Here is a 15,943-nt window from a genome sequence, read left to right as displayed (position 1 = left end):
CATACATTCCCCACAGTACTCTGGCCTGCCATTCCCTAACCAAACTTTGGTTTTCCAAAAGATGCGCCAAGGCTGTACAAATGAAAAACCAAACATACCATTACTGGCTCAAATCAAGAACTCCATCCTCCTTTAGAGTTTATATCCCAGCCCGAAATAAATGCAAAAAAAACAATCAATGCTTCCAAAACAGAGTTCGAAAGAGCAAAAAGCAGGAAATTAGCATCTTGTCCAAACATCAGCTGAGCCTTTCTCTCGACACCGTAGCGCAATTGGAAGAACGACGGTACATTGCGCCCTTCGATTGGAATAGGCTTAAGTTCGATTCTCGTCGCGACGGGAGGAATCTTTATCTGGTCGATTTCAATCGATGGTGAGTTAGCCGATCTCATACGGAGGTAGCAGGGTTTTTTCTCCCGGAAACTCGGGTTTTTCATCCCGCATACATACAAATCGGCCCTTCAGAACACACGCAATTTACAGACAAAAATTACTAGTTGTGGTGTTGGAGGTGGGCGGTAGATGGCGTTGATTCGTAGTAGAGGTAAGGTGTAGAGATAGTTGAAGATGTCCTCCCACGATGAGTCTTCTGACTCCTTGGAGGTATCAGGAATAATAATAATAATAATAACTTCTGCCCAACACTGCTCTCATCCCCATCATACCCAGGTGGCTCCATTGCATCATCACCTACAGAAAAGGCCAATTTCCTGGAATTACACTTTGCTTCCGATGCATGCATAATTGACAATGGCAAATGTTCCCCAACCATTATAGATGTCCAACATACGTGGGCTGTTCAATAAGTAATAATTTCGCCACATTTTACTGTGGCGAAACCACTCATCACAATATTAATTTCTGTGGAATAAAGAAATGTTGCTGTCTGTATTAATATAATACAGAATACTGTCTGGATTAATATAATATAATAATAGATGGCGTATACAGGCTGATGTGCCAGAGTGTCACGTGACTAAGTGCAAATGCTCATCAGCGCGCCTACGAGGCGTGACCAGTCTTCGAAATGGAAGCATCCTTGGAACAGCGTTATGCGATTAAATTTTGTGTGCGTTTGCAAAAATTGGCATCGGACACTTTTAACATGATACGCGAAGCTTTCCACGATGAAGCAATGTCCAGGGCAAGTGTTTTTCGCTGGCATAAAACTTTTAAGGAAGGAAGGCAAAATGTGGAAAATCTTGAACGTGAGGGAAGACCTTCAACGTCCATCACAGAGACAATGATCAACACAGCAGCAATTATCATCAAGCACGTCAAAAGAAAGCATCCATTGCTGAAGAACGGCTTCTTATTGCACCACGATAATGCAAGGCCACATATTGCTGGTTGTGTAGTGGACGTTTTGCAGAAGAACAACACAGATATCCTACCACACCCTCCATAGTCCTGATCTCGCACCATGTGATTTCTGGCTGTTTCCTCAGCTCAAGAAACCACTAAGAGACCGCCATTTCGAAAGCAACAAAGCATGTGTAAAAGCTGCAGAGGCGGTTTTGAAAGAGCTCTCAAAAAACGGATTCTCACGTGTTTAAAACGTGGACGCAATGTTGGGACAAATGCATAGAGTCTCACGGTAGTTACTTCGAAAAAGACCATGTAAATGATGACGATTAAAGGTAATCTGTTTTTTGTATAAATATAGCCTTATTACTTATTGAACAGCCTACGTACAATACCCACTATATCCTTTTGCCAAAAATAGATCAATAAAATACTGGTCTCCAAATTAGACACAAAAAAAAAAGTCAACTGGTCCTGATGGCATTCCTCCATTTGTCTTGAAGGTTTGTGCACCAGAACTAACTCCTGTCCTACGTTGCCTATATATATTATATATATATATATATATATATATATATCTTTTGTAGGCAATGTCCCTCTGGTGTTCTTCCAGACGTAGGAGGATGGATATTTCAGTTTGGCCATAGTATTGCTTCCCACAGTCACACGTCATTTTGTATACTTGTGGGAATTGTAGATGGTTGTGAGCTTGTTTGTATTTGCTTAAAATCGATCTTAGTTTAGGAAGAGTAGAGAAATAGGTTTTTATGTTGAACTTTCGTAAAATTCTTCTTAGTTTCGTGGAGAGCGAGTTGATGTATGGTAAGGAGATATAACCTTTGAGATTGTCTTGTGTTTCTGAGTTGTTTTGATGGCGGTGGTATAGATGCTTATTAATAGTTTTCGATGAGTAGCCATTACTTGTGATGGTTCTTTGTAGATGTTGTAGTTCATTTTTTAGCTCTTCATCATCTGACAGCATAGATCTGGCACGATGTGCTAGGGTTGAGATGATACCCACTTTCTGTGCAGGATAGTGATGTGAGGATGCATGCAGGTATCTGTGTGTAGATTTTCTAAAGATTGAGATTTTAATAGAATCAGATGTCTTAGTAAGTCTTACGTCCAGGAAGGGAAGTTTTCAACCCCTAATAATCTTCATGGAAGAACTAAAAAATTAGTGATAAACCAATCGTCATATGTTCTAAATCATAACGAAGAACAAATTCTTTAAAAAGGTCTCAATTTTGTCCTGGTGCCTAAAACTATTCCCAAGGAAATGTTTTTAACTAAGATGGAGAAAGCTGCATCACTACTTCCTGCTGCAGACGCCAGTTTACTTTGCATGGAAGCAATACTTGCGATTAACAATGCAAGATCTCCATCTGACAACATCTCCCTTGGCTAGCTTAAGAATTACAAAGACATCGTTATCATACAAGCTGACAAGGGCAACGGAACTGTGGTGCTAAATAAAACAGATTACCATGAAAAAATCTTGGCGTTATTAGAGTCTGACATACTTGGAAATTGAGAGAGATCCAACGAGGGAGATACATAACAAAACAAACAACCTCTTACAAAAAGCCACAGAACTTCCACGAAACCTTGCCGCTCGCTCTTTACATCCACTCATCCCAAGGTTATATGGTCTCCCAAAGATACACAAGGAAAACTGCCCACTGAGACCAATTGTAGATAGTATTGACTCACCTACTTCCAGATTATCCAAGTTTCTGGCTTCATCTTTAAAAAGTTTTACAGGAAATTCTTCTTCATATAATCAAAAATTTAAAACTCCAGCCTTCAGATATCATGGTGAGCTTTGATGTGGTGGCTCTCTTAACAAATGTTCCAACTCGAGAGGTTCTTGATATTTTAAAGAACAAGATTTCAAAAAAGTTGTTTTCCTTGCTATCACACTGTGTTCACTCTAGCTGCTTTCAATATGAGAAAAAAGTTTACAAACAAAATAAGGGATTGGCAATGGGCAGTCCCATGTCTCCTATATTAGCTAACATATTTTTTGAAGATTTCGAACAAAAGGCAATCTCCTCAGCTACTCTTAAACCAAAAATTTGGATGAGATTTGTAGATGACATATTTCTTATCTGGGAACATGGCACCGATAACCTTCAGTCTTTTTTAAATCATTTAAACAACTTTCACCAAGATATCAAATTAACAATGGCGGTTGAAGAAAATGGATCTCTTCCCTTCCTGGACGTAAGACTTACTAAGACATCTGATTCTATTAAAATCTCAATCTATAGAAAATCTACACACACAGATAGATACCTGCATGCATCCTCACATCACTATCCTGCACAGAAAGTGGGTATCATCTCAACCCTAGCACATCGTACCAGATCTATACTGTCAGATGATGAAGAGCTAAAAAAACTATTAATAAGCATCTATACCACTGCCATCAAAACAACCAAAGGTTATATCTCCTTACCATACATCAGCTCGCTCTCCACGAAACTAAGAAGAATTTTACAAAAGTTCAACATAAAAACCTATTTCTCTACTCTTCCTAAACTAAGATCGATTTTAAGCAAATACAAACAAGCTCACAACCATCTACAATTCCCACAAGTATACAAAATGACGTGTGACTGTGGGAAGCAATACTATGGCCAAACTGAAATATCCATCCTCCTACGTTCGGAAGAACACCAGAGGGACATTGCCTACAAAAGAACTAGAGCAAATGTCCTGTCAAGCCATGTACTTTTTCAGTAAACACAAATGATGAAGGCCGTCAACATGAGATAAATTGGACAACTTCGAACCTTCATATATGCCATGACGAGGTGGAGCGCTGCATAATTGAGTCTAAGGAAATTGTTATGGACCCTCATCACATAAATAATAACCTTAGCTATAATCTACCGGACTCTTTCAGCTCTGCTATCCGATATTGGCACACGCCTGAAATGAGAAGCATGCAGCTGCCTAACAATAGAACTTCAACACTGACTGTAGCTACAGTTCAAAGCTAACTGAATTTTATAATAGTCGTTTTTATAGTGACACGATGTTTCTTATAGAGTGTTTATTTGCTTTTTATGTTCTCATGCCTGAAGAAGTTGGACAAGCCGATGAAACATGTTGCGTTTTGAATAAATTTAATTGTTATTCTAGTCTCGGTTATAGTCAGTATATATAAATATGAACATATCCCAATTCCGAGTTAATACTACAAAAAAACTTTCTACATATATATATATATATACTGTCTTACTCAACTGGTATCTATCCCACAGGCTGGAAATTGGCCAGTATTTAGTCCGTTCCCAAGAAGGACGGTAGTTGGACGACAAGTCACTCTCGTCCAACTACCGCCCCATCTCGCTCACCTTAGTCCTGTCCAAAGTAATGGAAAAAATCATCAATTCCCAACTCCTACACTACCTTGAAGCTACCCGTCTAATACATGACCATCAGTATGGATTCCGTCGCTGCTGATCAGCATGAGGTCTGGTTACATGTCACCCACCTCTGGACAAATGCCATGGAGAAGTTTGGCGAATCTCAAGCGGTTGCACTTGATATCTCCAAGGTGTTTGACCTGGTCTGGTACAAGGGCTTACTAAGCAAGCTGCCATCGTTTGGTCTATCTCAAGACCTCTGTAGTTGGATTGCCAGCTTTCTGTCTGGATGCACGCTATGTTTGGTGGTGAATGTTCCTTATCCTCTCACCATTCAACTAATGCCAGGGTTCCACAAGGTCCTCTCACCACCCTCTTCCTACTGTATATCACTGACCTACTTCAGCTTACCTCCAACCCAATACACAGTTTTGCAGATGACAGCACATTGCACTCCTCCCTTTTTTATGATAAACCTTACTCACATAACTCACCTCAACCTACAGAACATCAACCACCACCCCTCAATTCTGATCTCCAAGCCATCCTTCAATGGGATTCAGATAACCTAGTCAATTTCAATGCTAATAAGACCCAGTACTGTCTTATTTCTCATAAAAAAGAACCATTTTCTCCCAGTATTATTTTTGACAACACCCAAATTTCCAGACAATTTGAGATATCCCTTCTTGGAATTACCCTGACATAAACATAACAACCATTCCATCCTCAGCTTCTAGAAAACTAGGATTTTTCTTTCGCTCAAGAATTTACTTCATCCTTGAACAGCTGCTAACCTTATACAAATCACATATCTGCCCAAACATCGAATACTACTCTCACATATGGGATGAGACCCCCAAAATCTCCCCGAAAATGCTCGACTCAATACAGAGGAGAACAATCGGACATTAATGACTCATCTCTTATCGACTCATCCCCCCCCCCCCCTTTCGCACAGAAGATCGGTCTCTGCACTATGTGTATTCTACAAATATTTCCATGGAAAATGTTCATCTGAAATAGCATCAGTAATTCCCCCACTTAGTACTAAGCTCGTTGGTACACGTGCAGCTGCTGCTCAACATCCCTTCACAGTGCACCTTGAAACCCACAGAACAAGTTTGTTCTCCTCCTCCATCCCTGCAACTGCTGTGTTGTGGAACAGTCTTCCTCTTGTGTTCCCCAGAAAATATGATATACAGTCATTCAAATCAAATGTAAACAAGTACCTTCTTTCCCAACCCATACACCAGTATGCCTCATATTTCTGCTCAACATCCTTTTACAGTTGAACTGCATACTCACCAAACTTACTACTCCCAGTCATCTTTCATTCCTTCTACCTATTCTGTGGAACAGTCTCCCTTAAAAAGAATATCAACAGATTGCTGTATTCCTGAACCCCCCCCCCCCCCGCCATATGTTTGATATAGGCTTTTCTGCCTTTGGCGTGTGTGATAAATATATATAAAAATTCTAGGTGAAGAAAAGAAACTTAATCATCTTCAGATGGAATGAAAAAGAGTATAAGTTAGTTCAGAAAGGTTGGATGTGAATGAATGTTGACCCATAGCTGGTTGCATTTTTATAGACTTAGTGAAAGTGGAGGAATGATGGAAGCCAATAAACTAAAGGCAGAAACAGAATGTAAGATACTGATTGGAATAAACCTCTAAGAAAGAGTCATTGATTGCAACATTAATATTAAGCATTTTTTTGAGATCTTGAGGCATTACTCCAAATGGAAGAACAGTATTTTAAGGTTGTGAATTAGTATAGGATTAGCAGTTCTACATGTGAGAGGTAGTGCCATAAAATAATATCGAATTTTTTGGAGGCTGTATAATGTGTTCGTGTCATGAAAAACTAGAAATGTATATTGGCTGAAAAGGAGAAACTGGATGACCTCATCTGAAGATCTGGCTCTTACCAAAGGTAAGGAGAGGTGATGGAGCAACCTTTCTTGGAAGAAAAGACAGGTGCTTTTCTGAATGAATTGACCTCTTTATCTTGCTGTAGATTGAAAAGAAGATTAGTGTTTAAGACATTTCTAGAAGATCCCGAGACTTGTAATGTTTGAGCACTGTAAGGTTTATCAGATGAAGAGGAGGAATGGAGTGTGCTAGCATCAGCAGAACTAAAGATGAATTTGAAGGCACTGCATATAAAGATCATTTATGTCAGCCTAGTTGGCCAAGTGGATAGCATCACCACTCGCCAGCCAACAGGCTCTGGGTTTAAATTCCACTGTGGCTAAGATGTTTTTGAATTTCTTTAAATGATTTTTGTTGTCCCATGTGGGTCATTAGAGGTCAAGTTGTTTGCACAGATATCATGTTTGGGCTCTAGAGTAGATTTGGTCATCTGCACTACAATAGTAATGCAAGTGGGTTAAGGGTTAAATATAGATTTACAACCTTTTGTGTGCAGACTTCATATACAAATGTAAGAAAAAGAAGGATGTGCAAAAGGATGAGGTCCTGAGATACTCCATCACTCACAGGAAAGAGAACTAGCCATCCACCTTGATATCTAATGAATAACTGGAGAGGAAATAAAACACCTAAAGTATACATACCTGTACCCAGGAGGAAGGAAGGAATTCCTGCTTTGATGTAAATACATCAGTGTATTTACTGTACAGGCGTGTTTTACATTTATGATATCAGATATTGAATTAGCCTTCATTATAAAATGAGTATTTACGAATGTATTACTTATAGGTATCTGACGATGTTTACTGGCAGTTCACTGTTCAGAGATGATGATGATGTCATATATTCAGTTGCAAGTTGTAGACATTTAGTTTGTGCTGGTGTTGAATCTGATAACCCATTGTTGAGATTTACAAATGTTTTAGAGGGCATAAGGAAAATCTAGAGTAGCTCAGTAGCTGCAGATTTTGAATTAGTTGTAACCGAAGTTGTAATTATTCACTGGGAATGCAAGGTTGCATTTGAATTGAAAAGCAATCAATACAATATTCATTTGGTAGAGGAATGAGATCCTCTGTGGATTAAGGAATATTGTTGAATTATCAGCTTAAACTGGATTTACTATAGTTTTGAACTATTTTTTCTCCTCAGTGTTATTAAGTTGGGTATAGTAGTTCAAATGTTTTCTTTGTACCGCTTTAAATATGAATCAGTTTGATTTGAAATTTTTTCATATTTACATTATTTTGTGCTGCTTACTTGCTGCAGATCTTCCCTGGCTTATCATGATATGATAAGATGTAAGGAAAAACTAATAATTTTTTTAGATAAATAGTTATATTGAAAAAAAATAAAAAAACTTGTGGTATAAACTTTGTTGCATTACAGATTTTGTCATTGCACATTAATTCTTTTTATTTATTTAAGGAAATGGCAAGCCGGCAAACATCAAAAATACTTCATTCTTCACTGGCAGAAAGAACAACAGACACAGGAGCTTTCATGGATCCTGCTGTTGAAGTATCTGAAGAAGAACTTTATTATCAGAAGGTATTATTTAATTTTAGTGTGCTGTATAATATTGGTGAACAGAGAGATTTTCTAACTATAATCAAAACAAGTAGATGATTTTTTATCATATCAGAGTTCTTGATACAAATATACTGGAACATAATTGTCAGTTAGGTGTGTGTGTGGGGGGTAATTTTGTGAAATGAATATTAATGACCAAAATATTGAAGAATATGCATATTTTACTGCATTTACAGTAAAAAAAAAAAAAAATTACTGGTGTCTCTCTTTGAAGAAAGAGACATACCAGTAACCATCCATTGTCCCAGCATTCTATTTTTCTTTCTTTCTTCCACTATAATGATGTCTTGATGTTGGAGGCGTAATGGATTTTTTACAACACTCAAAAAGGATTAAAATAGAATTTAATACTTCCTATATTTCGTCCTAGTCACTAGGACATCTATGGGGATTACAAAAACAACTAATGTAACATGCACACAAATATCATACAATATTAAGCCCAACCACGTGGGTGACACTAAAGTCCTATCTAGGTGGAGTGCCCTCTAAGGGCGGTAGTAGGTGGCCTGGAATGTATGGTGGGACCTCTGGTGATGAGTGTTTCCCAAATCTTCGGAAGCTTAATGCAACCGTATTTATTAAGATTTGGTTGGTTTCTGAGAGCTGCTGCTGCTTCTAAGAAAAGTCTCTCTTTCTTGAATTTGCTGTGGTGGAGCATGGTGGTTTTCTTCCATGATACCATGTGGGTGGTGTCCAAAACATGGTCAGCCAAGCCTGAATGACCATAGTTGTGTTTACAGATGTAAGACTTGTGTTCCTCCAGGTGGATGGATGCTGATCTGCCTGTCTATCCAAAGTACACCAGCTTACAGGAACAGGGTACTTTGTAAACTCCAGGCAGAGAGAGAGGAGGGAACTGATCTTTCGTAGAACGGATAAGGGTAGCAAGTTTGCGGTGGGGCTTATATGCTGTGTGTAGGGAATCTTGGCTATTTTTTTGGATGTGCCGCAGATGTAGGGTATGGTGATGGCATTTTTAAAATCTTGTTGACGAGACGGACAGGGAATGGGGGAGGAACTGATTATTTTTTTGATACTGTGATCGCTGTAGCCACTGGAGAGGAAAGTGCTGTGTATGTGGTTATGCTCAGTAGTGAGGGCAGTTCCACTGGAACAAAGATTGTGGGCTCTCTTGGTAAGAGTTTTAATAATGCCATATTGTTGAGAGGGGTGGTGGTGCGAGAGTTTGTGAATGTATCTGCCTGTGTGTGTGTGGGTTTTCTGTATACAGTGAAGGCAAGTGTATCATTAGGCAGGCATGTGACTAAGGTGCCTAGGAAGGGTAAACAATTGTTCTTTTCCTTTTCCATAGTAAACTGGATTCTTGGATGTAGGCTATTGAGATGACTGAGGAAGGAGTCTAATGTGTCTGGGCCATGAGGCCAAATAGAGAACACATCATCTACATATCTTAGCCAGATAGAAGGTTTGAGTGAGGCTGAGTCTATGGCTCGGTTTTCAAAATCTTCCATATAGAAGTTGGCAAGGGGGAACGAGAGGGGGAACCCATGGCGGTTCCCTCTATCTGCTTGTAGATTTTTTTCTTCCAAGAGAAATACCCAGAGTTAATGGCAAAGGAAAAGAGATCTAAGATGGCAGAAGGAAAAACGTTTTCTAAGAGAGATAAGGTGTCAGTTAAGGGAATATTGGTAAACAAAGAGGAGATATCAAAGCTTACCAATATGTCTGCATTAGTCAAGGTTAAATTTTCTGTGAGGGCTTTAAAGTGGGTCGAGTTTTTTATATAGGAAGTGGACCTTCTGGTGATGGGGGGTCAAAGAGTTGGCCAGCTGTTTAGACAGTCTGTAGCAAGGTGCATTGGTGGCATCTACTATAGGCCTGAGTGGGGAATTGTAATCCCCATAGATGTCCTAGTGACTAGAACGAAATATAGGAAGTATTAAATTCTATTTTAATCCTTTTTGAGTGTTGTAAAAAATCCATTAAGCCTCCAGCATGATGTCCTCACAGCACTTAAGCCTCTACACACAAATGATGTCCTGGTGGAACCATTCAGTGAGAACAGAAGGAAGTGGATGTTTATTGTCATCCTGGTCCATTCTTATAGTACTTTATTAAAGTTCAGCAACTAGTCTTTATAATTTTCAGCTTTATTGAAATCCTTCAGCAGTAACTCTGAATGGTTTCTAATTTAAGTTTAGTGCAGTTATTTTTGAATTTATCTTTTAATTCTTCTCTAATTTGAAAAGGTGGGAAATTATGATGAGAAACAGTATATAAAGTAGTTGCCATTAAAAAAAAAACCTGAAATGCGGAAAGGTAGCTGGAGTAGATGATACTTGATCAGAACTACTCAAATATGGAAGTATAAAAAATTTTACGGTTGCTACACTGCATAATTCAGAAGATCTATTCAGAAGGTTGAATTCCAGGTAATTGTAGTACTAATAGTAACTATCTATAAAAAAGGGAAATAAAACAATGTGAGAATTATGGAGGACTGAAAAATGTTTTTACAATACACTTGCCTTAAAATGCAGTTAAATATTGGAAAAACATTTTTCATGAGGCTCATCATAATAATAAAGAAATGCAAAATTCACAGACATCCAAGTGTGAGTGAGAACCCTAACAGACTAAATTTATTCTTTGATGTAAGACAGTTTCAGATGTGTTTAAACGTGTTCATACCATGTTTCCATTCGGTTCCAGACTATCACAATAGCTATAAAATGGCAGTTAAGTTAACATTTTAATATTATTACTAATTCATGAGAAAATATTCCAAAAATCTATAAGAAGTTTGTCATGGAATTTTTTTTTCCCTTTTCAGTTTCAGTATGTGAAAATATGTTAATCATGTAAATTAATTTTTGAATGACAAAGAAATAAAAATTAATTAGTTGATGAGTAAAACATGTTGTTGCAAAAGCTGACCCAATATTACCATTCTAAAATTAATGTCTCTGTTGCGATAGCTTCCAAAAGAAATGTTGAAACAAAAAAAAAAAATAATAAAAAATAGTTTGAATTCAGGTTCTACTTTATTTTCGTATGCTGTTTCTCAACATAATCTCCTTCCCCTTCCTTTCAGTACATTTTTTATTATACAACAGCTTTTTAAAGTTATAATAAAAATTCTTCATATTGTTTTTGCAACTATTTTCTTACCTCTGCTTTTGACGTGTACATTATTTTCAAAATATATACTCATAAGATGTCTCTTCATTTAGGAAATAAATCTGATGTACTAAGTTTGGGTTATAGAGAATGCTGTACAACTTTAAATCTGATCTGCTTGACCTTTTAAGTGAATGCAGTTATATCGTCCCTACAATGTAGGCTTAGCTCCATCAAATTTCTGGTTATTCTTAAATTGAAGACATCTCCATTTTGTGGACATGCTGAAGATGACAAATGGGTCACAGTAGAGGTCAGAAATGGTTTTGAAAATAACACCTGAAGAGTTTTACTGTGACTATAGCTTTACAAAAAAAAAAGTTATGCAGTGGTGAAAAGGTAAGAGATTATGAAATGAGAAACAGTACATAAAAATAAAGTAGTGGCCATAAAAAAAAAAAAAATAAAGGTAAGGTAGCTGTAGTAGATGATACTTGATCAGAACTGCTCAAATATGGAAGTATAAAAATTTTAGAGTGACTACACTGCATAATTTAGATCTGTTCAGAGGGTTGAATTCCAGATGAATGTAGTACTCACAGTACCTATCTATAAAAAGGGAAATAAAACTGAATACGAGAATTAATAGAGGAATTTTCCTATTGGGTGTTCCCGGTGAAATTTATGCAAGTATTCTTGAGAAGCAGATAAGAAAAATTGCAGAATGTAAACTTGGAGAACAAGATGGATTCAGGCCAAAGAGATTGCCAGGATCAGATTTTCACTTTAGGACAAATAGGAAAGCATGGAATGAAACAAGGATGATCTGTATTTAAGTTTTGTCGATCTTAAGCTCAGCTCTTTGCTTATGTGATGTTATACTTCTAAATAAATCCAGCACAAATCTTCAGGATCCCTTGACTAAATTGAATGACTAAATTTAGTCAAGGGATTTAGTTGTACTAAATTTAATATGAAAATCAGCAATTAAAAGACAATCAAAACATCAGTTGCATCCTGAATGAAAAATCCATAGAACAAGTAAAACATTTCAGCTATTTACACACAATTTTTAGTGAAGATGACAAATTAAATATAGAAATAGACAATAGGATCAACAAAACTGATATGACAGAAAGACAACTGAATAAATTTATATGGAATAAGAGAGAAATGAGAAAACATTAACTGTATATAATATAGTCTTCAAACTATATTATATACAGTCCAAAAAGAAGCCGAACCTTTTGAAAATAGAAGAAACTAGTGGAGCCACATGTTGTATCTTTTTGTTGTCGAAAGCAGGCAACCTTCATTAGTGTTGTGTCAACTGTTTATGACATTTGTTTCATTAGAAGCCAAGAGTGACTGTGTTTTGACGAAATGTCGGAAAATGAGTTTCAAACAGAGAACTGCAATTGACTTTTGTGTTAAACTTGGTAAACGTTTTACCGAAACGCATCAAAAAGCATACGGCGATGAATGCTTATCCCGTACCCAAGTGGTTTAAGTGATTTTAAAGTGGTTGTGAGATGCTTGAGGGCGACGAAAGGCCGAGGTGTCAAAAAACTGGACTGAGCAGAGCTAACATCCAAAAAGTGCATGATTTCATTAAAGAAAACCCGAAATAATCAGTGAGATTGATTGAAGATGAATTGGGGATTCCAAAATCAACTGCGTACAACATTTTGACCGAGAGTTTGGGCCTTCGTATTCACGATTTGTTCCCACAAGTTGACCGACGACCACAGAAATGTATTGAATTGAACACTGCAAGGACCTCATTAAAACTGTAAGGACTCAAACTTCCTTGAAACGATCATTACTGGTGACAAAACGTGGTGTTTTGAGTATGGATCCGAAACAAAGTGCTGAGTGGAGACCACCAGAAGAGGGGCATCCGAAAAAGTCGCTTGGAGAAGTCAAAAGTAAAGACAGTGCTGATTTGTTTCTATGATTCCAAGGGCATTATCCACAAAGAATTCGTTCTGCCTGACCAAACAGTCAATGGTGAGTTTTATCTCGAAGTTTTGAAGCGATTGATAGCAAGAATTCGTTGCATATTGCATGAATTTCGTGAAGCAGGCAGCTGGTCACTTTTGCACGATAATGCACCATCTCATCGTTTGAACATTGTGAGACAGATTTTGAGCAAAAACCAAGTTTGTGTGTTGGATCACTCGTCGTATTCACCTGATTTAGCACCCCGTGACTTCTTTCTCTTCTCCCGACTTCATTTGCCAATGAAAGGAAAGCAATACAACACCATTGAAAACGTTCAAGCGCAGTAGCCACGACCCTCAACAGTATCCTAAAAACTGATATAAAAAAACTCATTTAACAAATTAATTGACTATGCCAAATGCTGTATCGAAGCTGAGGGAGAGTATATTGATTGAAATAAATTATTTGAATAATTATAATTGGCCTGTGTTTTATTTCAATCAAAAGTTCGATTTCTTTTTGGACAGAGGGTGTAATTTTAGCTTATGGATCTGAGAGCTGGGTTAGAAATACAACACTTGATCAACGACTTGGAGACCTTTGATATGAGAGTTCTGAGATTATGTCCAGGTGTGCTGTACTATTCAGCACCTTGTATTATTGTCACCACATAACAGAAAATGGGATTTTGCATTTTGTCACCTTTCTTGGATCTTTTGGTGTACAATACTGAGTTTTCTGTATTTTCTATATTTTGTTTAACAGATTTGGTACTCCTCCTCATTGAACATCTGTTTTACCTCATTCTGACAGTGTCTGATGCATCATTCTGATACATTTCCTTGCAGTAATTTGACCAAATGCACATTTCTTACACTTTATACACCATTATTTTGTCACTGAAAGTTACCAACTCCCATTTTAAAAAAAGTTTTAACTTTTTTTTAAAATGGGAGGTTATAACTTATAAGTTGTAACCTAAAATCTAGGTTACAACTTTTTGCCCATTTTGTAACTTTAAATTTTTTTTTCCTGTTATAACATTTTAATGAAAAATATTACATAAATTACAAATAATTTTGATATAATTCTTTACATTTTTTTTAACAGGGTGATCCACAAAATCAAGAAAAATGTGCCATCATGTGAACTTTATGCATCCTCACCACCAACTGTTTTTATGCATCCTCTCTAAGAGGGTTAAATAACCAGCATTTCATATCAGACAGTCTTTTCACCACTTAACTTTCCTCATTGAAATTTCATTACCATAGGCTGGTGCTAAAGGCATATTGCAGATGTAACTTTTGCAGCTGTCAAGAACTGCATGGAATTTACATGTGGTACTTAAAACTTATTTTCATGGTTGCAGTCTGCAAAAGAATCATACATTTGCTGAATCTTGTAAATTAATTAATGGTTTCTGTTACTGTTTGTCATTGTCATTCCATCGATGATCTTAATTAGCATTGAACGTGTTCATTTTTAAAATAAATAACTTTGTAAAAAGAGATCATTTTTTAGCCATATAATATACACATTAAACACATTGCAGAAATGATATTGTAAAATATTACTCGGCTAATCATTTATGATTTAGAAAAATACTGGCAAACAGTATATTAGAAAACATTTCTAAGAAAGAATTCCGACTCATCTGTTTTAAAATGGTGTACGCTATTTATAATATATATATATATATACATAATTATATGTATGTATAACCCAGAGCACTCTTCTTTAAAATGTCATTCAGATGCATATTTTCAAAATCAGAAAATTGCCTTCTACTTTATTTGTTTGAAAGATAAGTTTTGGCAGTATTTAAAAAAAAAAAAAAAAAAGTGAAAAATCTCTTCCATTGGTGTTATTGTATAGACATGTTTTAAAATGAATCAGAATTTCTGTCATTTTATAATAGATAGTTTTATATATATATATATAATCCTCCCCCTCATTTAGATAAACTTAAAAATCCCCAAGAATAATTACACTTGAATTTTTTTTTATTTGCTGTCTTATTTTTGTGTTTCTTTTGTGTTACAAACATTTTCTATTCAAAGTAGCTTTTTTTACTTAAAAAAAAACGTTTTTTTTTTATCTTTCTAGTTTTATCTATCTATTTAAATAGATAGATAGATAAAACTGATAAAATCTGAACTATTAATCTTTATCTATCTGTTAGGTATTAGTTATCTGTATGAACATATTGAACCATGTAGCACTAACTCTTGAGTATAACACATTCTTATTAAGCTTCCTTAATGTTCTAAACAGAGGGTCAAAACAAAAGAAATTTTAATAAGAGTATTATTATTGATTTTTCTTTTTTTAATTTCTCAGAAGTATTTAGCTACACATAGTTGAACTGTCTATATTTCATTACAATTAGTCTTAGTTTTATACATTGAATTGTCTCATCCATTTATTAATTTTTTTTTTTCATCAGATTGTAATGTAATAAGTGGAATAAACTTTTTAATAAAATTACTTTTATGAACAATTTGCTTTTCTACAATTCATTGCACATGCTTATAGTATCTGATAACTTAATTATGAATGAATTTTTGGAAGATGTTCATTAATTGTTTAGACATTTCACAGTTATAATAAACTTTGTATTTCTGAGTTTGAGAATATTAAATAGCTCTGCTGTTATTATATATTAACTAGGAAGATTAGCCCCTATTGTGCTTGCTTCAA

At 36.2% G+C, this 15,943-nt stretch overlaps 1 protein-coding gene across 1 annotated transcript in view; it reads left to right on the top strand.

Annotated features, from left to right (window-relative positions):
- Positions 1–15,743, top strand: part of Lam (Lamin) — a 170,709-nt gene extending 154,966 nt beyond the window's left edge. The window contains exons 10-11 of the mRNA XM_090402545.1: positions 8,048–8,170; positions 14,351–15,743. Coding sequence (XP_090258671.1) covers positions 8,048–8,170; positions 14,351–14,389 — 162 coding nt within the window. The 3' untranslated portion in view covers positions 14,390–15,743. The remainder of the gene's footprint in view (positions 1–8,047; positions 8,171–14,350) is intronic.
- The last annotated feature ends 200 nt before the right edge of the window (positions 15,744–15,943 follow it).

Source organism: Typopeltis vanoorti, chromosome 13 (assembly GCF_054136105.1).
Source record: "Typopeltis vanoorti isolate ZY-2024b chromosome 13, IOZ_Tvanoo_1.0, whole genome shotgun sequence".
Lineage (NCBI taxonomy): Eukaryota > Metazoa > Arthropoda > Arachnida > Uropygi > Thelyphonidae > Typopeltis > Typopeltis vanoorti.
This window is presented reverse-complemented; position numbering and strand designations above follow the sequence as displayed.